Here is a 24,002-nt window from a genome sequence, read left to right as displayed (position 1 = left end):
TCGCGTGAATAATTCTTCGTACGCGACTATGTTTAATCACTCGAAGCAACGGTCTAGCATTCTCGCAATTTATTCTCATTTCTGGCAATAGTTTTAAGCAAGGCAACGAATGGAGACGTCATAAATATCGTCGTTAACGACTTAAGTGATGAAGTCACGGCTAGTATATGCGAATCGCTTTGCTAATAAAAAAAAAAAGTTACTGGCATGTGCATCTTTGTGCAGAAATCGGTTCTGACCGGAAATATTCGGTTATTTTCTTTCTGCTTCGAGCCACGCTCTAACGTTCTCGTCCATCTTCCATCGTGTTAGTTGTACGGCTGTACGTACTTGAAACGTATCGTGCGAACGCGTCTATATCGATGCTTGCACGAATTTTACTTGATCTCTGTAGCTAAAACATCCTTTACGACGGTACGTTACGTTTTCAGGAAAAAGGGAACGTGGCCAAAAGTATCAAAAATATGCCAATTAGTGGCATTCGTTCTCCGTACGCAGTTAATCGTATCCTCTGAAGTAACTGTGCGATACTTGCAAGAGGCGAGGATCGTCGTGAAACGCAACGATCGTTGAAATAAAATTCTATGTTTAACTGCAACGATCGATAGACCGTTGATTTCTTACCGTCGATTTTTATCGATTCGAACTTAATTCGTTTATAAGCGAAAACTTTGTAATACGAGTATAACAAACGTAGATGACAAATAACTGCAATTTGAAGGACCGACAGGCTGTGCAACTAAAAATCGGAAGAAGACAGAAATTTAATCAGCTAAGTGGTCGATGTGCGGTTAATTTTGATTATTTTATAGTCACGTGGTAAGATCGACGCGCATGCAATTTCCATAAAGAATTCTTTAATTCTATTAGCAACCGTTGCTGGAAGATCACCACTTTTATAGTAAAAAATCATTCGATTCTTTATTCGTTTCTTTTGTGTAAGAATATCGGAGTACGAGGAAGATGATGGCCGCCGAAGACTTCGCAAATTCTGCGTCAGGCAATCAATTTGCGTTTTATTAGTCAATGAATTTCCTAAGACGATAGACAATTGGGATTCCCATCGTTGAGAAATGAAAGCAATGAAACGGTTACATAAAAGTAGTCGTTACGTAGAATCAAAGATGAAAAAAACAGCTTATTAAGAAAATCATCGATCGAACACTACACGATTGGTTAGTTTTGACAGACTTTCTGTCTATCAGTTTCAAAGAAAACCGAGACGTTGCGTAATTGATTGGAAGAGTAACATTCCAACGTTATGGCCATGTTCGAAACGGTTAAACGGTCGTAAAATATTAAACACTAGCTTCTATACTTGAAACATTGCCCGCGGAAAATTCATTCTCGTGGAGGGCGATTTTGTCAAGAATCGTTCGACGTTCCTGAAAATTTCGCAGACGGAACCTATAGGAACCTGAGATTTAAAGAGACACCAGATATACAGAATTACATTTCATACCGACCACTTAATAAAAAATTCTTTCATTTGTAAACATACATTGGAATAAACGATAACAAAGCGTGACATACGAGACTATGTATTGTCATAGAAGAAAGTAAATCGACGCTATCAAACGATTAGCATATGAAAACAAAATAAGGCGTTATCGAACGAAAACGAATTGCATCGCTATCAGTCAGACATATCACGAAACACATTGCGATAAGTCTAGTTTAGTAGACGTTTAACGCTCCCGAAATTCGCGAGATTGCCCTCCGCTAGGCCGGATGTGTTGCCCAAACAACGGTTTCCGTTCGAGTAGCTCGAACAATTTAGAAATCTAAAGCGGGGAAACTGTGCGCCAGGATAAACTAAAAAACTCGTGGAAAGATGATCAACGATCGGTCTTCTCCCATGATAAATAATTCTATTACGTTCGTGTTTCTACTATGGTTCGATAACGTATCGCTTCAAGGTCTGCTTAGAAGCGTGGGTGTGTCTCCTGTTAAGGCGCTACGTCACAATTTGCGTTCATAATGCTCCATCCTCCGTCTAGGATGTGTAGAAATTTATCGATCGAAAGTAGAACCAGGTGTTTTATGGGTAAACATCTTTATTCGACAAATAAATTCCGTGTCCTGCTGCTTTGTATCAAAATATTGTTCAAAACGAACAGGGGATGAAAGATACGCGTTTTAGATACGTCATCCTTTCCATCGTTCGCGCCTCGAATATCATTCACGGTACACGTAGAAAACCGATAGATGTAAACTATAAAAGGTTTATTCGAAAATGTTTAAGACGTTTACTCTGTTTTAAGTTATGCCACTATCAACGCCAACACGCGATAACCTCGAAAGTTTGAAATGTCGTTTTTACGTTCAAATAACATCGTACGATATTTGAAAATGAACCTCCATAAATTTCACAAACAATATTACTTTCATCGCGTATCTCACCTACGTTCGAAACACGTATCACGAAACGATGCACGTATTTTAAACAACGCGCCGACAACAACGTGTTTATCGAACTTTCGTCTCCTGCTTCTCCGTTGATATCCAATTAATATCCAAAATTTTTTTACGCAGTCCAATCGATATATTTTATATTGCTAGTGGAGGTTTGCAGAACACAGTTTACTAGCTAGCTAATAATTTCTCTAGCATGATAATAAAATAAAATGGATAACGTTCCGCGAATACGACAACATTCGAAGCAAACAAAAACATATTCGACAACTATACTTTTATGTAATTTAATATCTTTATTAGCATAAATAAAAGATTTATTTCGCCCAATAAAGTGTTGAAACAGGTACTTTGCCCTGAATATTTTCTTTATATCTCTGTATGTAACTCTGTATATGTTTTAATTAAGCTTAAACGCATAAAAATCCGCACCTCACCGATAACTGGTCTCCTGCGTCCTAAAACGAACTTCAAATATAAAACTGACGATCTTTCTCTGACCTTAATAAATCCGAACCTACGATAGTACCGTATATAAGGAACAACCCTAGAAAAAAGGAGCGGGGTGAAAGGGTCGGATCGACGAAGACATTCGGCTCACGAAGAAGTACTTCAGTAGCACCCTCGAAAAATGTCAATCACTCCGCAATGCCCAAACAACCCTAAGCTGCCAGGGAAAAAAGAACCCTCTACGCGGTAAATCGAATCCCGACTCTCCACTTCCATCCCCTTCTGCTTTATCCTTGATCGGATGTGACACGAGCCTCGTCCTTCCTGTCTTCATCTCGAGATCCTAGGAAAGTTGGGCGACGCCGATACAACGTTACTAATTGATACGGAATCGATTTCCAGGTATCGGGTCTTTGACTCGTTCGCCAATAAACCAAGTTTCTCCTTCTTCTTTCTGCGGGCGCGTTATTCTTTCGCGCGTTTGCGAAGCCGAAGCCCCCGCGTGCGGACACGCGTATGACGTGTGTTACACAGCGTTGTGGTGGCGGTGATATACGCGCGCGCGCATACAACCGCGTGTGTATTTAAGTAGATGTGCACGCGTGTGTTTGAAAGAGTTTTATGGGGAAAGGGAAGCACGACGCATGCTTCCTTCCTTAATGTCGGCCGGCTCGAGGGATTCGAGTGTTGCACGGTGTGTTCAGTGGCTCGCGTTGGATCTCCGCTGATCGGTCTTACCGTCGCCGAGTGGATCGCGTGCGATCCGTGAATCGGTCGATCGTGTTCCCAGGCTCCCGTTTCGATTGCCAGCCTCGGCATCCCGTGAGTGACAATTCCGTTTTGCGATCCGTTTTCGAAAGGATGTCCTTTCTCTCTTTTTTTTTTTTTCTTCTCGCGTTCTGCTCTCTTTTTCTTCTTTTTCCACGCGTTTCTGCCATAGATCTTGTGCACTGTGCTTTTGCATGATCGGATAGATCGACGAGTGTGCTGTGTTCTTTTGTTCGTTTCGTAAACCGTTTGGAACGTGTACGTTCAATTTTTTCATAGTGCATGGAAGAATGGTGGAAGTTTGAACGCCGAAATGCTTCGTTTTTTTCTCTCTCGCGAATTGCGGCTTGATAGAACATCGTCGAGTGAAAAGGATATCGCAGTTTTTTTCTAATTTTGACATAATCCATCGTAGATCTAACGTTATTAAGATATTTGAGAGATACCCGATATAGTGCCTCGCAACAGGGTGAAAATTGGGTGGAAAGTATGTAAGAGATACGCGTTGTTCTTTATTCGTTTTTTGTACACGTGCAAATCTCTTATGGCTACGTGGATAGGTGTATGGTGCTTTTCTATCGCGACAGTTTGACGTAATTTATCGATAAGTAAAATGGCGTTGTTCGTCTGAGAGCGTGTCTCGAGGTTTACGTTTGAAACAAGAATCGTCTACGTAATTAGACTTTTAGAATTAATCCAAACGTGCGTAATGTCTTTTTAGGATCGTAAGAGATAAGAGGATCGTTAGAGAAAAGTTACGTTATTTTGAAAAACATAGAAAAGAAACTTACGTATGATATTTGGGTTAATGCCATTTTACAAGTTAGTTTGCGATTCCTAATAAATATTGAAATCTTTTTTACGTTGATTGATTTATCAACTCAGCCTAAATCTTATCTCTTGTTACGATCAAACGATGCTACACATTGCGTAAAGTGTAATTACTTTCACAACGAAGAGGTTTACATATTAGATGTTCATACTGTGGGACAAGGTAACTTTGTGATGCTAATTTGAGCCATTTATGTACGCGGATTGATTCTCAATAACTGTACACTGTAACAACGTGAATATGTTCTAAATGAAAGTCTTGCCTCTGTTTGTCGCGAATATTTTTAAACTCGCTATCACACGTTATTATATTTGATTTCATTTGAAATATTATAGCGAGAAGAATCGTCACGTTCGTTGAAATACAATTCTTCATTATCAAATCGTAACTCTACTTACCTTATATTCTAATTATTATTCTATAAAATTGATAATAGCAATTTATAATTAATATTCTAGTAAAAACAATGAAAATGTAATAAAATGAGCAACGCTGCTAAAACGAATATACTAGTTCATCCGAATTTACACGGGGTTAGTTCGAACAGAATCCTTATACGCCCACGCGATCAACGATACCGAAGTCGAACGAAAATTATGGCGGAAACGAAAATAGAACGATTTACCAAAGAAAAATAAGTCCATGTTACAGTGTTAATTCTTATTTCACGACGTTTCGTATACAACTTTGAAGTTGAGTTGCAGGCGTACGCACTTAAACCGAGACTCGAAACTAGTTGAGTCCACTATAAACCCTCCAACGTGTCTGTATACAATGTATACAAGGTCGTACATACATAGAGAACGTAACGTAATCAAGAATTTTTTAGCGTAAACTGTTATCTGCGTGTTGCTAAACGCAGAGTTATGCTTTCGAATAAGAAATCTCGCGAACTTTTTCCTTGCCACGGTATCCGTGAATTTTAACCCACATTTTAACTCCAGCTTCTTCAAATTTTAATTCCAGTCGTTCGTGTCTTTATGTTACCGTAATTATATCCCTTTTATATTATTACTGTTTCCACGTTCTCTTCGATTTCTTCTATACTTTTAAATTCTTATCTCTGTAACTATATTCCGATGAAATTCGAAGAATACCAGACAAATTTTAAGAATACCACGATTTTCTATCAGTTCCATCTACCCGAATCAGCCAAATTTCCGATCGGTTTTGGTTCAGACTCGCTTATTTCTATTCGACTCGATGCTTGACATTCGGAAGCCAAGAAACTCCAGCATTTGTATTCATCGAAACAAACGTCTTCGTACGTAAATTTGAAACTTGAAAATTTTGATAGATTAGAATATCGACGAAAATAATAACGCGGATAGAAGATCGAGTTTAGATATTTTTCAGTGAGAAACTTCCCGGCATTTTCACGTAGAAATATGCAGCAAACCGTAAATGATATCGTTGCTACAGCCGAAGTTTGCCTTGAATTTCTGACTTGTTAAATAATGCTTTTGAACAGTACAACGCTATTTTTATCTGTCGTGCTAGTAATCACCAACAGTTTACGAGACAAAACGATATGGTAAATTACAATTTCTTCGAGAAGACCTTGCACTCTTTTTCCAATATTATTTTCACGTATGATCGATCATATCGATGATTAATTATCGATGTTACGTCGCCGAGCTTTTCTCTTTTTCATTCTTTTTCATTCTTTTTCAAATTTCATTAAGGAGCCGATCGAATCATTAGATTGGCGCATAAGAAAACTTGTTTCTTCTAAGTTCGAATTGATCGCATCAATGTCGTCCATTAGAAATTTCCTATAAATGACACACTTATTAAAAATCCTAAAAAATAGTCATTGCACTATTATTTCGATTGATTAGATCGCATTCCTTTCCAGACGTTCGAGCTCAGCATTCCATTGTTTTGATAAGGATTGTGAAAACATCATAGAAAGGGATGATAAAGTCTCTTCGGTCAACATCATTTAACGTTACGTTATTTTCGTTCACGCTTACTGATTTTATTCGATTATTCAGTTCGACTGCTGCGAATGAATTTGAATCGATCAGTCGATGCTATCGTTCCATCAAACTTGTAACAATTATTAATATTTATGGTACAGAAGATGTACGAAGGGAAGATCGTACAAAGAAAGTGAATTACGACGCGACGATACCGATTGTTCTCGTGTTTCATTTGCAGTACAAAGAGAAGCACAATTGAAAAGTTGAAACGATAAGCAACGTCGAGTTGTCGATCGAAAAAATTTTGTAAAGTACAAAAACAATAGCGTAACAGTGTGTTGGAAGATTAATCAAATAATAATCCTTAGAGATTAGGTTTCAAGATAATTCGCTATTATCTGTTGCATTTCATAAACATTGAATTGAACTTTAATTACGTTGGAGTAGTATAGAGATATATTTTATGGAACATAAAGGAACAACGGCACTCAAATATAAATTTAACGCAACTGGCCAAAGATACATACAAATTATCCTTATTTTGAAATATGTTCTATTTCTCTATTTATATTTGACGTTCGCGTTCACGATCACGGTCATGGGCATGAGCTGTTTGGCAAAATTCTAGATACCAAGCTAGAAACCGGTAGGAAAAATGTGTCGAAAATTTATTTGCTTTGGCATCGCACCGCAACGCATCACACGATTCAAGGTAGATGTAAAAGAAGCTTACCGAATATACGGAGATACAGAAACCATATGATATCGTGCAGTTATAACTAAGCGAAGTAACAAAATTAATAGATGTTTTTAAATGGAAGATCAACTCGATATTAAGGATATAGCGTTCTTAAAAATTTCTCACGGACGAAACCTGCGTGATAAATATCTCGTATCGAGACGAGTAACTGGCACTCGATACGGTAATTCTTCCAGTATTATCCAATTCAAAAATTATCCATGGTAATTTCAAATGACTCACCGTATGCGTCATCATATTTTGAGTTCGCTATCGTAATGAATAAAAATGTGCAAATGACGCGCAAAGATATGCGTTAAAAGTTGCGATAATGTTGCTTAATTATTCGCCTGCGACACTTGCGTTTCAATATATACAACAGGCTGCATGCCGTTTCAAATAACTGAACTAATTACGGACGCTCTTTGAGCATTAACTTTTCAAAAACTCGAGTACCGTGTCGTTTGATAGCGGTTAATTATTTTCCAATGTCGATTTTACCTCGATCCTTCAGTTCGCGCGACTAACTTGCATTCGAACGTGGTAATCGATTTTCATCCCCTTGCTTCTATATCGAAAATCGCTTAAAACTTTGAATGAAGCTTGGAAATATTGAAATAAAGGAACATTGTCCTATTTATAATAATTTTTGTACGCGTTAATAAATTATTATAAAAGATTATCAGATTAGATTTTAACGATTCGACCACACCTCGTCTAAAGAGGACTTAGAAACGCGTGCTGGCGTTTATTGGCGCCAGCCTTCTGTTCTCAGGACAGTTTTCTGAAAACGTAGTGTCAATATTCTCGGTAGGGTCAGGATGAATGAAACTCGAGTTTAGCCATTCGCCAGGCGTTACGAATTCCGGGATCATGGCCAAATAGTTTCGAGAGAATTTCTCGCGACGACGCAACGACGAACGGAAGAGGCGAAGTATTTCGCGAGGGCTCGAACGCTTTCGCTCGAACTTGCAGGCAACGGATGCGGCTTTCTTCGAAAATCTATTTTTCCGTCGACCTCCGCGCACACGCGACTCCACTTTCTGCCTTTCTGACTTGACGATCTTCAAAAATACGCGAAGGCTACAAGGATGAGCGGGTAAACAGGCGGTGGAATCAGCTCGAGTATGCGCGCACCGTCCTGTTTCTGTTTTTTCATCTCTCTCATTATCTTAGGAGAGAAGTCAGCTGGCAGATTTGAATAATCGAACGAGGAAGGACGGTGAATCATGAGTTCTTCGACTCTGACTGATACGTTTTTCTGGTTGATCGATGGCGACGCCTGGAACGCGCGGAACGCTGTTCTTCGACCCTTTCACGTTTTTCTCCTTCAGAAAGATAAAAATGACCGTGATATATAACGTTGAAACGATTGTTCTTCGTTTGATATAGATACGTAGATTTTCACAGAGCTATAATCTTGCAAATTTTCGCGTTAATACTCGTCGAATGTTAAACAGGAAGTACGATAATGCCAGGATTTTCTCAAAGAGTGTTGCTAATTAGAGAATATTTTACACGGTATTCGTATTACATGAATTTGCACGTAGCGAGTCTACGCCGTAGAATAAAAGACTCGTTTGATTTTTCACGCGTCCTGGATACTCGATTGATACGTTCACGGCGGCGAGTAAGGGTTAAATTTGGCGATTCGACGAAACGCGAATTCCTTTCAAACGATTAAGTCGATTCGCTAAGTGCACGCGCTACGCGGCATTACAGGAACATTTCGATTTTACTAATTTCCTATTTCCGGGAATGATAATAAACTTATCGTCGCACGCTCACACTTTGGCACATTTATCGCGACAGTTTGCCAAATATTTTAGATTTCACAGGTGATCATATTTTCGTCACTCGAACGACACGCACTCGGTTACAATTCTACTGGCATTGTCCCAGCAATCTGACAAATCTTTTATTAGATTTCTACAGAATGTACATCAACGGCGTAAATTACGTAACGTAAAATGATCACGATCTCGGTCAATTTGTCAAACATCTTTCTCGCCTTTATCTGCGTTTATTGTGTAATACAAGTATCTCGTTGTAAAGGCTTATAATTGAAACTAAAAGCGCTTTTTCCTTATCATTGCAGATTCAACGAGACGCTGTTGATTTGTACTTAAAACTATGGATGATGAGGTGATTAGTGGAGGCCAAAATAACAAGAGATCACCAATGACCCTAAACGTTAGCGGTTTGTGGGACGTGGTGCCACGATTAGATCATTATAGGTATGTGTATGTGTATGTGTGTGTGTGGGGGGGGGGCGTGCGAAATTATACCGTAAAAATAATACCTGTATGCGTTTATTCGAAGGTTATAACATCGAATATAAAAATAAATCCTCAAAAATTCCGAAAAGATGCACAGTGACTCGTTGAAAATAACGCTACGCGTTTAGAATCGACTTTAAATTAAAGGATACAGCGCGAGCGTTCTTCGTCCGACAGACGACGATTTATTGTAATTTTACCATTATTATTGTCCCAGCGAGAAAAGCTATTTTTATGTTTCACAATAACGTGTACGTATTTTTTCTGTTTTACGTTTAAGAGATTAATGATTTTCCGATACTTTGTTGACGAAACGAAACAGTTAATTTCTCAATATCGGTCGAAGGGACGAATCTCCTACCTAATTAGCTATTTTTTGCAACGTTATTTAAAAACCCGTTTCCTCTAAACGAGGAAATAATTTGCTTTTTTTTCTTTTGGCGACACAATAAAATTACTTGGTTATACATCGATCGTTAAATTGTTTCTTTCACAGTTAATAAAAATCTCGTTCGAACAAAGATTCTATAATTGAGATTATTTCTGTAACAAATTAAAGTATGTCGTTCTTCCTATCAAATGTTCATCTTCAAAAATTAAACAATAATATGCTTTCAACAAGGTTGAAACTCTCGACGTCTATTTCAGTATCACTTACTACGTACTTGCCTCCTACGTGCTTTCCTTCTCAGTTGCGACAAATTTTTTCCCTGAGATCGATTTTCTCGCGTAGCATTTGTCCTTAATGTCTTTGAAAGTTGACAGAAAGTATACGACCACCGAGTAGTGGATATCTCGGATGTTCTGTAATTTCTTTCTGTGTAACTGCGACTATGTAACTACAGTCTTGTCACTAGAACTACAATTTGTAACTCTTATTAAATTAAATCTTAAACGCTTGCGATAAAGCAATGGATATGCTTCTGGAAATAAATCATCTCGTTTGAACTATTATTTGAACCATTGGTATTATAATAAAACGCAAGAGATAAAAGTACATTTCACATCTAACGTTACATGGAAGATCTTGTTAATTATTCCATGATTTTAGGGATACTGTTCCCAATTTCGTGAAAAATTCTCCTGCCGAACATTATCTAATTGTCCATTCCTCAAATCGTTCGACAGTTTATCCTAACTTAATTAGCCGCTGTAGGCTCACTAATACCATTACCGAAATTCACAGGCACGTTTCTGTTTGTAGATTGAGTCGTCGTGCTAAGAGGCCATCGCTGAGCACCCTGCACGAAGGAAATCTTATAAAGGTAAGATTGCCACACCCTGTAGACATTTGTCGTACTACCCCTTGTTTCTAATATCATCGAATGCATCGAAAAATATCTCGTAATCGTCGAGGTTCTCGCATCCGTGCGTTAATTATTTTTCATTCGTTGAATAGAATACGTTCGATGATAATGTGTCTCATCGATCGCGCGAGAATTCCGTGGCAAAAAAAATCTGCAGTTTCCAAAGTATTATAACGGGTAGACGGGGTCACCGTTAAACGTGAACATAAAATTCTATAAATTTGATCTCGCGACAGATTCGCCAATTTCTCCCTTTCTCTTTTACGTCATAATTATCCTTTGTGATATATTTCCATCGTGTTTGTCTCCAAGTAACGTAAAACGCTACATTATTAAATCGCATACACGTCATAGTTATTAACGACGGTTGCTTCAAATATTATAACAGAAAACGCTTTAGCGCAATGTGAATAAAGGGGATGAAATAGTATGGTCGGCTTCGTGTTTCGACATAATCGGAAATACGTAAATTTATACACGTCGGTGAAGTGTTAACAACGCGTGTAGGAATATAGGTCACGTATCCCATTTGCAAATGTGCGAATGAAACGCGCGACAGAGAAGGGATTAGAAATGCAAATGCAACAACATTCATTAGATATATATATATACGTGCAATTGTTCGTAGAAACCGAGTATTTTTCATCGATGACTCACAATCGGTTTAAAGAATCGTCGCGTTCCTTAAAAGACTCGAACAGGTGAACTATTTTCTCCGCTTCTCATTTGCATTTCCATTGTACATTTAAGATAAAATTCCTGTCGATTGCTCTCTAACGAACAGGATAAAGGTATTTTCAACACGAAAAGAGTTAATTGCCAAATATTATACGAGATACTCCAAATTCTTTGATTGACGTACTGTTTTCGAGGAAATGAAGTGAACGTTGCATAACGCGTGCATTAGAAGTGATAAAGCTAATCTCGACTCGTCTCGTCGTAGAGTCAAATAACACCCGGAGGAGCTGCCTCCCTCGGCAAGGACGATCGAACTTATAACGAGAGACGTGAGGGAGACGGTATATTAAGTTTACACAGCAGTAAATACCAGCTGCGAGAGAAATTAGAAAAGATATCAATTTTGAAATCCCCGTCGTTCTCGAAGGTCATTGTAATAGGTTCGATAATGAAACGCGACATAATGCGTTTATCCGATTATTATTTATCCATATTTTTCTTCGGTAAATTATTCACGTTAAGAGATTATCATTTTTCGGGTACAAAGATACATTCATAGACTAACAAAATTTGTCTTATTTATCTCTTTTAAATGTTATATCGAATTGTACGCAATTGTTGGTATCCTCTTCGTCCATGTAAAACTACTCTCAACTCTCTGAACTCTCTGAACTCTCGAAACAATACGAAGATCGGACTCTGTATCTCCAAATCCTCTGGCGAAAACTATCGCATACGTTGCAATCTTCAAAGATAAACAACGATCACATACGTACGGATTATCACATTGTCCATCCATCTCAATATTGCATTGCACGAACATCGCGGGCATATTATTGTGTTACTAAAGCCGAATTTACACCGTTCCTCCAAAGTGAAACGACGTAAATTCGACTTGTGTAAACAAGGTGTCAACCACGTTTATTTATTCGTAATTCTTCGAATTCGACTGCAACATTTTAGGAACATATTTTCCAAGTGTTGTATCATTGATTTATCAAAAAAGAAAAAAAATCGATTTTTCAGTCTTGTTGCACGAGAATCCCTCTTTAACTGAAGCTTCTGTGAAAGATATTAAATTTGAGAGAAATAACATGGAAGTCCTAAAATGTTCCAATTATAAATTAGTTAATTAGTTAATATTTGGAAAAATTCATCGAATTTCGTTGAATACGAAATCTCGATGAAACTATGCGCGATTAGAATTTTATAGAAAAGAACGACACCTCGTATACACCGATTTAACAGAGGGCAATAGAGAGATAAATTTGGAAATTTCAGGACCCAAATATAGAGGCTGGTCAGATCGGAGTAACTCAGCAAGGACACACGGGAATAAAACTAGGATGGATCCAGGGTGTCCTCATACCATGTCTGCTCAATATATGGGGTGTAATGCTTTTCCTGCGGCTGTCATGGGTAGTAGCACAGGCGGGCATACTGCAGAGCATCATCATAATCGGAATATCGGCAGCTGTCTGCGTCATCACAACGCTTAGCCTGAGCGCAATTAGTACTAATGGGGAAGTAAAGGGAGGTGTGTTACGGGTCCCCCGTTCTTTCTCGTCCTCTTTTTTCCTTTTTCCAAGGAGTGGTGCCATGTACTTTGTAGTCGTTACATTCGCCTCGCCAGAGTCGAACATTGACAATTGGTTTTTCCACGAAGTGGAAAGTCGTCCTTGAAAAATAACCGCGCGATATCCCAGTTGCAACGATTTGCCTATAAAAAAAATGCAAATATGTACATTATGAGAAATTTCCCACTGATAGATCTCTTTCTGTTCTAATATTTGTCTTATCCACTTTTATGGAATATCGTTTCGATCTTATTAAAACTGACAGAATTCTAATACGAGCCATCATTTTCAAACTATATGTTCAAAGAGACTGGATTTTGAATATTTCAATTAATGTCGAAATTTTTCGTATGTAACACGCTGTAAATCTTAATTCGATGATCTTCTCGTAAAAACTCTCGGGAGAAACTTCTTTCCTCCTCACGAATTTCATTTCCCCCCCCCCCCCCCCTATTTACTTCCATAGAAACGAAAGAAAATCGTATTACTAAATTTCTAAATAAATCGTTAAGTCCGATGACGTATAAGTTGAAATTTCTATAGGTGGTATATATTTCATCATATCACGGACTCTGGGAGCGGAATTTGGAGCCTCGGTAGGGATCGTTTTTGCATTTGCAAATGCAGTTTCGGCATCGATGAATACCATTGGTTTCTGCGACTCCCTGAACGATTTGTTACGAGAGCATAACATGCAAATCATTGACAATGGGGTAAACGACGTTCGAATCGTCGGAATAATCGCGTTGATCGTTATGATCATGATTTGCGCGATTGGAATGGAATGGGAGTCAAAGGTATTTATTTTATGTATTTCGATAGAAAAATTAATCGTTTTCGTGTGTCGTACAAGTCCGTGTTTTGCTCTGCTGTATATGTAAATAATTTAATGCTTCTAACTTCCAAATATTTTCTTTTTTTTTTTTTTTTTTAAGATGTTTGATAAAACGAGTTCTTTCAGGCTCAAAACTTCCTTATAGCCATCATCGTCGCAGCTATTTTCGATTTTCTGATTGGTACTATCATAGGACCTAAGAATACGACGCAAGAAGCATATGGATTTCTTGGATTTTCCTGTACGTCAAATACGATTACTTTATAGGAGTGTATTACACAAAAACCTATTTATACGCTATTATCTCTGAACGAATCGTTTCTTAAATTCTCAGCTGAAGTATTCATGAACAACCTGGGCCCGGATTATCGTTTTTCCGAGAACAGCAACCAAACGTTTTTCTCCGTGTTCGCCATTTTCTTTCCATCTGTAACGGGAATTCAAGCTGGCGCCAATATCTCCGGCGATTTAAAGGATCCAGCGAGCAGCATACCGATCGGAACACTTCTTGCGTTGCTAATCTCGATGCTGAGTTATGTCACTTTTGTCTTCTTCGCTGGTGGAGCGGCCCTAAGGGATGCCAGTGGGCTTGTCGGTGCAAATGATACGATCGTAAGCTGCATTCCGAACGTCAACTGCACTTACGGATTACACAACAGTTACTCGGTACGGAATTCCTGTGACACTATTTAAAACACATTAACATTAAAACGTTATCGAATATTAAAATCAAAACTATACGGAGAAAGAAATTACAATGAAGAAAATAAAATGAAATTAAAGCGAAAGTTGGAAAAATTGCTATCGTCTATCTATTTAAGTTACGAACTTATCACTCGGCTGACTTTAGTTTCAAGTTTCGTATTTCTTAAATAGATCGCAGGGCGAGCCGATTATTATTTTTCTAAAAACTACCAGCGAACAGATTTACAGTGTGGTTTTATATTCTTTGCTCGTAGGTGATGCAACTTATGTCGGTATGGGGTCCGTTGATCTACGCCGGCTGTTTCGCGGCAACCCTCTCTACAGCGTTGACAAACTTGCTATCGGTACCACGATTGATACAGGCGCTGGGACAAGACAGAATTTATCCCGGTTTGATTTACTTCAGCAAAAGTTACGGGAAACACGGTGAACCTTATCGTGGTTACGTGCTCACGTTCTTCGTAGCAGCGTTGTTCCTCTTGATAGGTATCGAGAAATTTGCAACTGCCGATATTAGACTTCTAGCTTTTAAATTAAAGTAGCGAAATAATACAAATCATCTCACTTTTCAGCAAACTTGAACGTGGTCGCGCCTCTAATCTCAAACTTTTATCTGGCATCGTACGCGTTAATTAATTTTTGCACCTTTCACGCGGCGCTTATTCGGCCGCTTGGATGGCGACCCACATTCAGAGTGAGTAACCAAAGTAAAAAGATATTTTAAGAGCACATCTTGAATAATCAGTGGCTATCAAACAAGGAGGGAAATTCAGTGAAGCTTCTTTTTTACAGTATTACAACACCTGGTTGTCTTTGTTCGGTTTTATTACGTGCGTGTCCATAATGTTCCTCATTGATTGGGTGACTTCGCTGGTCACGTTCGTCATCATCTTCGCATTGTATCTGATAGTGGTGTATCGGAAACCAGACGTGAATTGGGGTAGCAGTACGCAAGCACAAACCTACAAGACAGCACTTTCTATCGTTTATCGGTAAGAATATTATTATAATTCCATTATTTTTCTTAAGTTGGTCAAATTCAAATATGTACCATGTACGCGATGTTACCATTTCGTATAGACACGTTTAAAGCGCGCTATTTACCAATTTATTTTATCTGACGTCGTACTTTCTATTTTCAACTGACTCGCGATATAACATAATTCTCAAATGTATGTTCAAATTAAATGTTGCAGATTGAATTCTATCGACGAACATGTCAAAAATTATGCTCCACAAATTTTGGCACTGAGCGGAGCTCCTGGCGCCAGACCAGCGTTACTGCATCTGGCAAATCTCATCACGAAAAACCATTCGCTACTGATTTCCGGTGAAATACACCCAGTACGTGGTTTAGATAAGTGGATTTAGACACTTTAACTTTTAAACATTCCTAAAATACTGCGTTTCCGATTAGTCGCTGTAACCACATTTTTTCAACCAGTTATTTTCTGATGATATTTTTATCTTCCACTGTCATACTAGTGTCGTGAATCCTCTCGTATCGAGAATCTAAATTGGATTTTCAAACACCCAAGATTAACAAAAACGATTTTCGTCTCTTTCCAGACTCGTTTGTCGTACCGTTTACGATCGATGCGACTGAGAAACGGTTATGCATGGTTACATCAACAACGTATAAAGTCGTTCTACCATGTAGTGGAGGATTTAAGCTTCGAACGTGGTGCATCAGCTTTGATGCAAGCAACAGGTGTCGGCAAGTTGGCACCGAACGTTGTTTTAATGGGTTACAAAACACACTGGTCAACGTGTAACCACAAGGATCTGCAAGAATATTTCAATGTTCTTCAGTAAGTCAATTAGCGTTTATCACGGTGTCCGCGATAATGAGAATATAACGAAACTTTGTACCGTTTCTAGTAACGCATTCGATCAGAAGTTAGCGGTAGCGATGTTACGAATCGCGGAGGGCTTAGATTGTTCGGAAGTTGCAACCGCCAATGGGGATGACGAACATGGTGTTTTAGCGCAAAGTAGCTACGATTTGACTGGAAGCACTTTGATGCACGTGGATAGCAATTTGTCAATGTCCAGCCAAATTCCAAGGGTGCAAAGCGTGCCAACAATAGGTATCTATGAGTTCGATCGATCAGGTTATGATTAGATTCGTTAAAAAATCTCTTTTCCTTTACCTTAGCTACTTTTATCGTGATGTTTAGCAGCGTTCGAACTCCACCTGGAATTCTTCATTTGAAATTCATTATACCGATCGATATAATTTTGTTTCAGGAACGCAATTCGTGCCGGTAGACGCTCCACAAATTGTTAGAGATTCGCCTACTCACGGAAGTGCTCGTGACCATTTGAAGAACAAACGAAAACACGCGATAGAAAAATTAATGTAGGTGAAGATTAATTTCAATGAGCATCTACAGACGTTAAGCGTTACATCTGTATTTTTGGTAATTGTGTTATTTTATATTTTAAATTATCTCTACAGGGAGAAACGGCATGCGATGACACCGGTTCCTGAACGCTTAGCGATTTTCCAAAGAAAGCACAAGAATGGTACAATCGACGTGTGGTGGTTGTACGACGATGGAGGTAATTCATAAAATGTTTACAGGTGTCTACAATCAATATCACTAATCGATATATTTATCTGGTCGTATTCAATTAATCTATATTTAATTAATCTATATGATATAGATGTCTTTCTACTTCATCTAAATGATTTAATCAACAATGTACCTTTGACTTATTCCAGCAGATAACCGAATGAGATTAATATTAATTTTCGAAGAATAATCTTTCAATAATTTCAATAGTTTCGTATTAAAAACGTGTCGCTTTTGTATCCGATGCATTTAACAAAAATCTTCAATGAACCACGTTACTTATTCTAAAATATTTACTTAATTTCTCAATTAGGTGTACTCATTTTTAAGCGGTAGACATTTTTATTCAACAGGTTTGACGATTCTTCTTCCTTATATAATCAGCACACGCTCGAATTGGGAGCATTGTAAAATGCGAATTTTCGCTTTGGCCAATCACAAACAAGATATAGTGGCCCAGGAGAAGGAGTAAGTTAAATGTCCAAAAAAAGTATGATTCGATTTAGATTTTATATACTTATAAATAATCGTATAATCGAGTAGATTAAATACAAGTGATTTTTTGTTCGTATCTTCGACAAAAGAATTCCTTAATTAAAAATAGCTTTAATTGGAAATAATCCATGTGATCATCGATCATGTATATTAATAATTTACAGAATGGCCGAGATAATGGCAAAATTCAGGATAAGATATACCAGTTTGAAAATGGTAGACGACATAAGCGTTCAACCAAAGCAAGAAACGCTAGATTTCTTCGATAAACTTATATCTGACTTCCGAAAAAACGAGCCTGACAACACAGGTATTTTACCAGATTACATATACATATCTATCCTATTTGAAAAAAGATCATTTATTTATTACAAAGGAAATATATCAGTATGATCATTTCAAACGTCAATAATTATCAGGCTACTTGAAATGATAATTTCAATATCTCGTTGCAGAATGTTGTGTAACAGAAATTGAACTTCAGTCTTTAAAAGATAAGACGTACCGGCAACTCAGACTGCGAGAATTATTATTGGAGAATTCCAGTCAATCCACGTTGGTTGTAATGTAAGTGCATATTTTACTAGACGACTTACGAAATTAATAAACGAACAAACAAGCAGTTATTTACAAATGATTTTGTTAAATTGCAGGTCGTTGCCAATGCCAAGGAAAGGAGCGGTTTCAGCGCCACTGTACATGGCATGGCTGGAAGCTTTAACTAAAGATATGCCACCAACACTCTTGATACGCGGAAATCATACTTCTGTCTTAACGTTTTACTCGTAGTTCACCGACATTATTCTTAAACAATAATATAATTTTAGTATCTAGATGAATTTACGTTGAATAACATCACGAAAACGTCTACGCAATTAGCAAAGACATCTTCTGATGTGGACAGACAGTATTCGGTATATTCATGCCAAAAGTTATATAGATACTATGATTTGTTTTCGTTTTTATACAGTATTCATTAAACGTCAAGCCCGGTGGTACTTGCTGACGAGATTATTTTAACGTAGAAATGAAAGACAACAATATATGGGACTATCAATAAATAATAGCCTCATAACTTTGATACTTATAGGACTCTAGGACGCGCTAATGAAGAAATATACACTACAACTATTCTTAGAATGTATTGTACTTTGAAGCGTGGAGATGTTTTATTTAGTTAGCGATCAATGACTTTTATATGATAATACACACGATTATCTTTAACATATACTATTAATACGACATATAGTACAGTAGACAGATAAAGTAGAATTTAAATTTTCATTAAATACGATGGACTTCCTAAATACGCATTGAAGTTAATGACGTATAACTAAATAATTTAATAATAGTATGACGAACTTCATATGTTAACGTCTTTTTAACTGATCTAAATGTATAGTATTATACTTAAGCAACGAAGGACGAGATATTTCTTACTTCCCATCAGTAATATATTTTTTCATTATAGAGCTGTGTACCTACTTAAGAAAATTCTTGTTACTGAAATTCCGATTGCATAAAAAACTTATATAAATGCTTAAAGATATGATTCACTTATTTTTACAAAAGTATTTTCTATTTTAAATAATACGATAGTTAATAATACAGTACTTAATTATTATTGATCATTAATTATTATCGTTATTACTGATGCTCGAATAGGAAATATTCTTTTTGTTTTCATATAACTTTTAGTTACGTATAAACAAAGTACAGAACAAAGCTTAATTGTGAATTGTTTTAAATCACGCCTCATAGATTATTTAATTAACACTAAAATAACGTAAACAATTTTCAGTACTGAACAAGTTATTATTATACTTCATTCTTTAATATTTAAATTAATTAATTTCTAAATTAAATCAACGATTCATTTTGTAAAATTCGATAATCTTTCTGTATAAACTTGTAAATGAAAATTTTTTCACAGTAAGATATTACTGAAATGCACCATTTGTAAATATGAAGATAACTAAAAAAAGAACAATTAGTAGAAGTAAGTCTATGAAAGCTTATAAAATGTTTTATTTATTTTGTAATGCATTTAATGACATTAAAAAGATCTATCATTAGTTATAATAAATTCATTGTGATTTTTACATTCCTGAATTTATATAATTTTCCTTTCTAACGATATCACTTCATGATTTAATGATCCAAAAATATACTAAATTTTTATGTACTATAAAAAATTAAGGAATTATAGGTATAATTCAGGAATCAGTGCTTCGTGTTCGACTTCTCCCATTGAATGAAGATGTTCTATAATCAATATCAATATTATTATCAATTATTATTAACCGATCTGTACAACATATACATAAAGATTTTATATTTAAAACTTTTATAGAAAAAACAATTTTGTTTCATACAAAAATATTTTACATCAGAATTATAGTCATTTTAGCTAAGTAGCTCACTTGTTACAATGAGTTTCAAAAATTCTAGCAAAAACTGGCTGTATTTGTTCCAATATATCACATGTTAGCATTCCCCTTTGCTTTATCTTATATGCAGATGCATTACATTCTCTTACTAATCTAGATGCAGCGTAACTTGCAGCTATTGGAGGTGACAAAGCACTTTCACTACTTCCAGCGCAAATAGCCCACCACCAAAATACAGCCAATGCGCCAGATAGTAAGTCTCCTTGACCTCCGCATCTTCTTCCAGAACCTGCTAATCCACATGACACAGCTTCTGTACCTTTATGTCCATCTGCAATTACATCCTTTGCTCCTTTGTGCAAAATTACTACATTTTTGCCAAATGCATCTGCCAAATGTTTAACATCGTTAGCTTTAATCATTGGTGTAGGTTGAACATTTTTGTCCAGTACTCCTTTAACAAGACGACTGAATTCCATTGCATTAGGAGTAAGAACTACACCTGGATACTCTTTTATAATATCAGGCTTTTGGCTAATTAGAAATAATCCATCCGCGTCAATTACTAGTGGCTTTTTCATATCACGACAAATTGAAATTAATTCAACAATTGTTTTAAATATTTTATCATCTCTACCAAGACCTGGTCCGATAACGATTACATGCAAACGATCAAGCCATGGTCTTACTTGTTTAATCGCATCATATTGATCTAAAACTGGATGAACAATAGGTTCTGGGCTAAATGATTTCAAAGGAATGCTTGCGTCTTTCGCACAAAATATGTGCACTAAGTCACATCCAGTGCGAAGTGCACTCATTGCTGCATAATACGGGGCACCAGTGTATTCGATACTACCACCAAATATTCCAATTCTACCATCTTGTCCTTTATATTTGGTATTATTCAAATTTGGAATTATTTTTCTTATTCCTTTTAACATACGCTCATCAACTGACACGGATGTTGCCATAGTGGAAACTAATGGGCACTTGACTAAATTCCTGTAGGCAAACTGCAAAATACCAAGAGCCATTCCTCAATTTAATAGGTTAATCTTAATAGTTACTTTCCTCTTACAGATGATATATATAATGATTGATGCGAACCTTTCCTAACATATATATCTTATCATTTGTTGTAAAATACATATTTTTCAGCAACATTTACATATATAATAGATACAATATATATATGATAACAATGGTGTATATAAATAAATACATTAAGATAAAATACAATAATACCTGCGATGTTCTTAATATCTAATTGACAATATATACTGTTTTTTTTGTAGCAATTATTAATTGATTAGAAATGGAGCAATAATACAGAAACACAAGATATGATAAAAAGTAACGATAACCTAAAAAAGTAGATTGTTAGACTTTATTCGTATGAAACTGCGCATGTTTTTTATGTTTTTATGCCTAAAATACTGATTTAATAATTTACCTAAACACCTTTTGAGTTTGTTTTGTTACATAGAAAAAGCAGGATAAAAAAAACTGAAAATTTTTAAACAAGACAGTACGAAAGTATTAACAAGTGTACGATTGAAAACTTTAAAAAACAATTGTCACTTCGATATCGGCCATTAACTATTTGAAACATTATGAAGATTCGTATGTTCATTTATAAATAGGGATCAAAGATTTCGAGAATGAATAAAATTGATAAATTACGTCTATATATAAAATAATACACATACATATGTATATATGTAGCTATATTAGATGTTTGCCGAAAATTATTATTCCATACGAATATTTTAAGTATATTGTCTATTCGTCACTCGTTTTCCTTTAAACATTCAAATGCCTAAATCATACTTCGGCAACTTTCATTTTATAATAGATTTTAATATACAATTCCTTGAATATACCATCAATTTGTTAGCGCAGTCCCTTTTGTAAAATACAAAAATGTGTTTATTTATGATATACATACAAATAATAAATATTTTATAAGCTAACAAGATATAGTTCCTAATATTTACAATATTATGAAATTTTAGTTAATTTTATCTACAGAAAGAACGAAAAATACACATAACCTCTATTTTCATACTACAAACATAAATTGTGTTATGCAAAAAATATATATATGTATGTATATAAGGAATCATATTAATGAAACATTTGAATTCATACTGTACGATAGTAACCTTGGAACACACAATTAATACGTCACCAAATAGTAGTAGTCACTATACGAGTAGTGTATTCTAAAATTCACATGGTCTCCGTCCATTCATGGTTTTGCACTGTCAATGAATGACTCTGTTCAAATCGTTATTCGTATTTTTAAAGGTTCGAGCAATAGTAGGATAATAAGTTTATTCGAAAAAAGACTATTCTTTTGAATAAATATTTATAATGAAACTAGCTACTCTCGATTACTCTTTCCCTTTCAAACTTAATTATAATACTTCAATAATTCACACTTTGTTAATAACTATTAATGATGTTTAGATCGCAATAATTTTGAAGGAACCATTAATAACTGAATTGATTATATCAATAAGAAGAGAAAAAAGATAAGTTAACCTAAGAAGTTACTTTTAAGTCAATTTTATCTGAAAATGTCGTAATATTGGCGGAATAAGCTAAATCGTAATCTAAATTTCAATCAAAGTAAAGCTAGTCAAGTACATTGTTTATTAATAAAATTAAATTGTTAAGTACTGGTCGCTCATACGTTGTTGTTTTTTCATATGATATATCAAGGTGAAAAACTATACACTTTGAAAGAATGCATATGTTGATAATAAAGGGAGACAGTGTTGATTAGATAATATATTTTATTAAATACATGTAATAACTTTAAGAGAAAAGTTAGTTTTACATTTCTACCATCCATTTTATGCATTTAACGCTTAAGTTTCTATACATTAATTTTTAAAAACGTTGAGACGTTCTGAACTTTTAATCACTCAATAATAAAAGGAACATTAAAATCTGCGTGAAGTAAATTCCGACTAATTTAATATTATTTACTAACATCTTCTTCAATTAAGTATAATTTTAATGAGAATTAACGTGATTTTACTATTCTTGTGCAGAATCTTGCATATCATGAGCAAATGTCAAAATGTCATATTCGCTCGAACGTGCGTAGATAGACATCATAATTAAACAATTTATAGATTATATTTTATATCATATAACTCTAATCTAATATTACCAATATTATGCATTTTATGCACAAAAAGCACGTCGATATCACAGACTCTATATACATAAATAAGAAACAAGTCAGTCATACGTGAAAACTACAACTTACATGAGATAATAAAAAGATGATATGGAAATATTGATGAGGATTGTTCATATGCTTTGTTAATGAACTACGATCAGGAACGGTTTGGGTCATAAATTTTGACTGGCCTTCCATTTTCAGTTCATTGATTAAACTTTACATCGAGTAGCCCCAATACGGAGATATCTAGTATACATGTTTTTTCGTTATTTCTGCGACAGTTAGAAATAATTTACAACTGTAATTTTATTCATATCTGTTTTCGTAGGAAAATTAAATTCTACGAGCCCAAGTCCCTAGTGAGACTTTTCCCAAACTCCCGATGGCCAATCCAATCGCTCCTGACAAAGACGAGAATTAGAAATAACCCATTCTTTTATTTTTGATTAAACGAACAAGTTATTTAAGCTGTATTTGCTAAATGTAAATGTGGCTTTAGGGAATTATTAATTTATCGTGCAGGTATGAGAAAATGGGAAGTTCGAACGGGGACTGTAGAAAGAGAAAGCGTCAACGCTTAAGGATACCATTGGGATTGATTGCGACCTGCAAACGCACATAGCGATTGCCTGAGTTCCATCATCTCTGGTTCTAGAAAAAGATAGCAGTCATTTAAGGGTACCGTATATTATGCCCTCTCCCTTGCTAGCGTACAGGTTAGCAAGCTTCAACGGTTTCGCGACTGCGACGTCGAATGTACTCGGTTATTCTTTATACAATCGTCAACAAACGTCAAAGTGAAACTACCCGAATTCAACATTTCCAA

At 35.9% G+C, this 24,002-nt stretch overlaps 2 protein-coding genes across 4 annotated transcripts; one reads left to right on the top strand and one right to left on the bottom strand.

The window, feature by feature from the left end:
- Window positions 1-3,477: 3,477 nt before the first annotated feature.
- Window positions 3,478-19,686, top strand: LOC126872342 (bumetanide-sensitive sodium-(potassium)-chloride cotransporter). The gene is made up of 19 exons (XM_050632189.1): window positions 3,478-3,687; window positions 9,228-9,366; window positions 10,613-10,673; window positions 12,675-12,930; window positions 13,514-13,767; window positions 13,932-14,046; window positions 14,140-14,471; window positions 14,765-14,996; window positions 15,083-15,204; window positions 15,303-15,502; window positions 15,707-15,854; window positions 16,080-16,321; window positions 16,392-16,600; window positions 16,761-16,872; window positions 16,972-17,075; window positions 17,443-17,557; window positions 17,749-17,894; window positions 18,040-18,151; window positions 18,238-19,686. Exons 2-19 carry the CDS (start codon window positions 9,263-9,265, stop codon window positions 18,371-18,373), a joined length of 3,000 nt encoding a protein of 999 aa, XP_050488146.1. The 5' UTR covers window positions 3,478-3,687; window positions 9,228-9,262; the 3' UTR covers window positions 18,374-19,686.
- LOC126872351 (ATP-dependent (S)-NAD(P)H-hydrate dehydratase) lies at window positions 19,589-21,809 on the bottom strand. Of its 3 annotated transcripts, none has more exons than XM_050632204.1 (3): window positions 21,431-21,809; window positions 20,008-20,990; window positions 19,589-19,849 (listed from the first exon to the last, which is right to left on the bottom strand). In XM_050632204.1, the coding sequence occupies exons 2-3, from the start codon at window positions 20,946-20,948 to the stop codon at window positions 19,801-19,803; spliced, it is 990 nt and encodes a 329-aa protein (XP_050488161.1). In that variant the 5' UTR covers window positions 20,949-20,990; window positions 21,431-21,809; the 3' UTR covers window positions 19,589-19,800. The 3 variants fall into 3 exon arrangements, with proteins under 3 accessions (XP_050488161.1, XP_050488160.1, XP_050488162.1); XM_050632203.1 differs by lacking the exon at window positions 21,431-21,809 and adding an exon at window positions 21,085-21,424; XM_050632205.1 differs by lacking the exon at window positions 21,431-21,809 and adding an exon at window positions 21,223-21,424.
- Window positions 21,810-24,002: the final 2,193 nt, after the last annotated feature.

This window comes from Bombus huntii, chromosome 13, assembly GCF_024542735.1.
Source record: "Bombus huntii isolate Logan2020A chromosome 13, iyBomHunt1.1, whole genome shotgun sequence".
Taxonomy (NCBI): Eukaryota; Metazoa; Arthropoda; class Insecta; order Hymenoptera; family Apidae; genus Bombus; species Bombus huntii.
This window is presented reverse-complemented; position numbering and strand designations above follow the sequence as displayed.

What these genes read in the sequence shown, in the direction of transcription:
- LOC126872351 (XM_050632203.1), bottom strand. Translation starts at nt 21,141, where the DNA reads ATGTTGCTGAAAAATATGTATTTTACAACAAATGATAAGATATATATG. An exon ending in AGATATATATGTTAGGAAAG is followed by an intron (nt 20,991 to 21,084) that starts GTTCGCATCAAT and finishes GGTATTTTGCAG; the next exon opens with TTTGCCTACAGGAATTTAGT. An exon ending in TTTGAAACTCATTGTAACAA is followed by an intron (nt 19,850 to 20,007) that starts GTGAGCTACTTA and finishes TATTGATTATAG; the next exon opens with AACATCTTCATTCAATGGGA.
- LOC126872342 (XM_050632189.1), top strand. Translation starts at nt 9,263, where the DNA reads ATGGATGATGAGGTGATTAGTGGAGGCCAAAATAACAAGAGATCACCA. An exon ending in TTTCCGGTGAAATACACCCA is followed by an intron (nt 15,855 to 16,079) that starts GTACGTGGTTTA and finishes GTCTCTTTCCAG; the next exon opens with ACTCGTTTGTCGTACCGTTT. An exon ending in CACGCGATAGAAAAATTAAT is followed by an intron (nt 16,873 to 16,971) that starts GTAGGTGAAGAT and finishes TTATCTCTACAG; the next exon opens with GGAGAAACGGCATGCGATGA.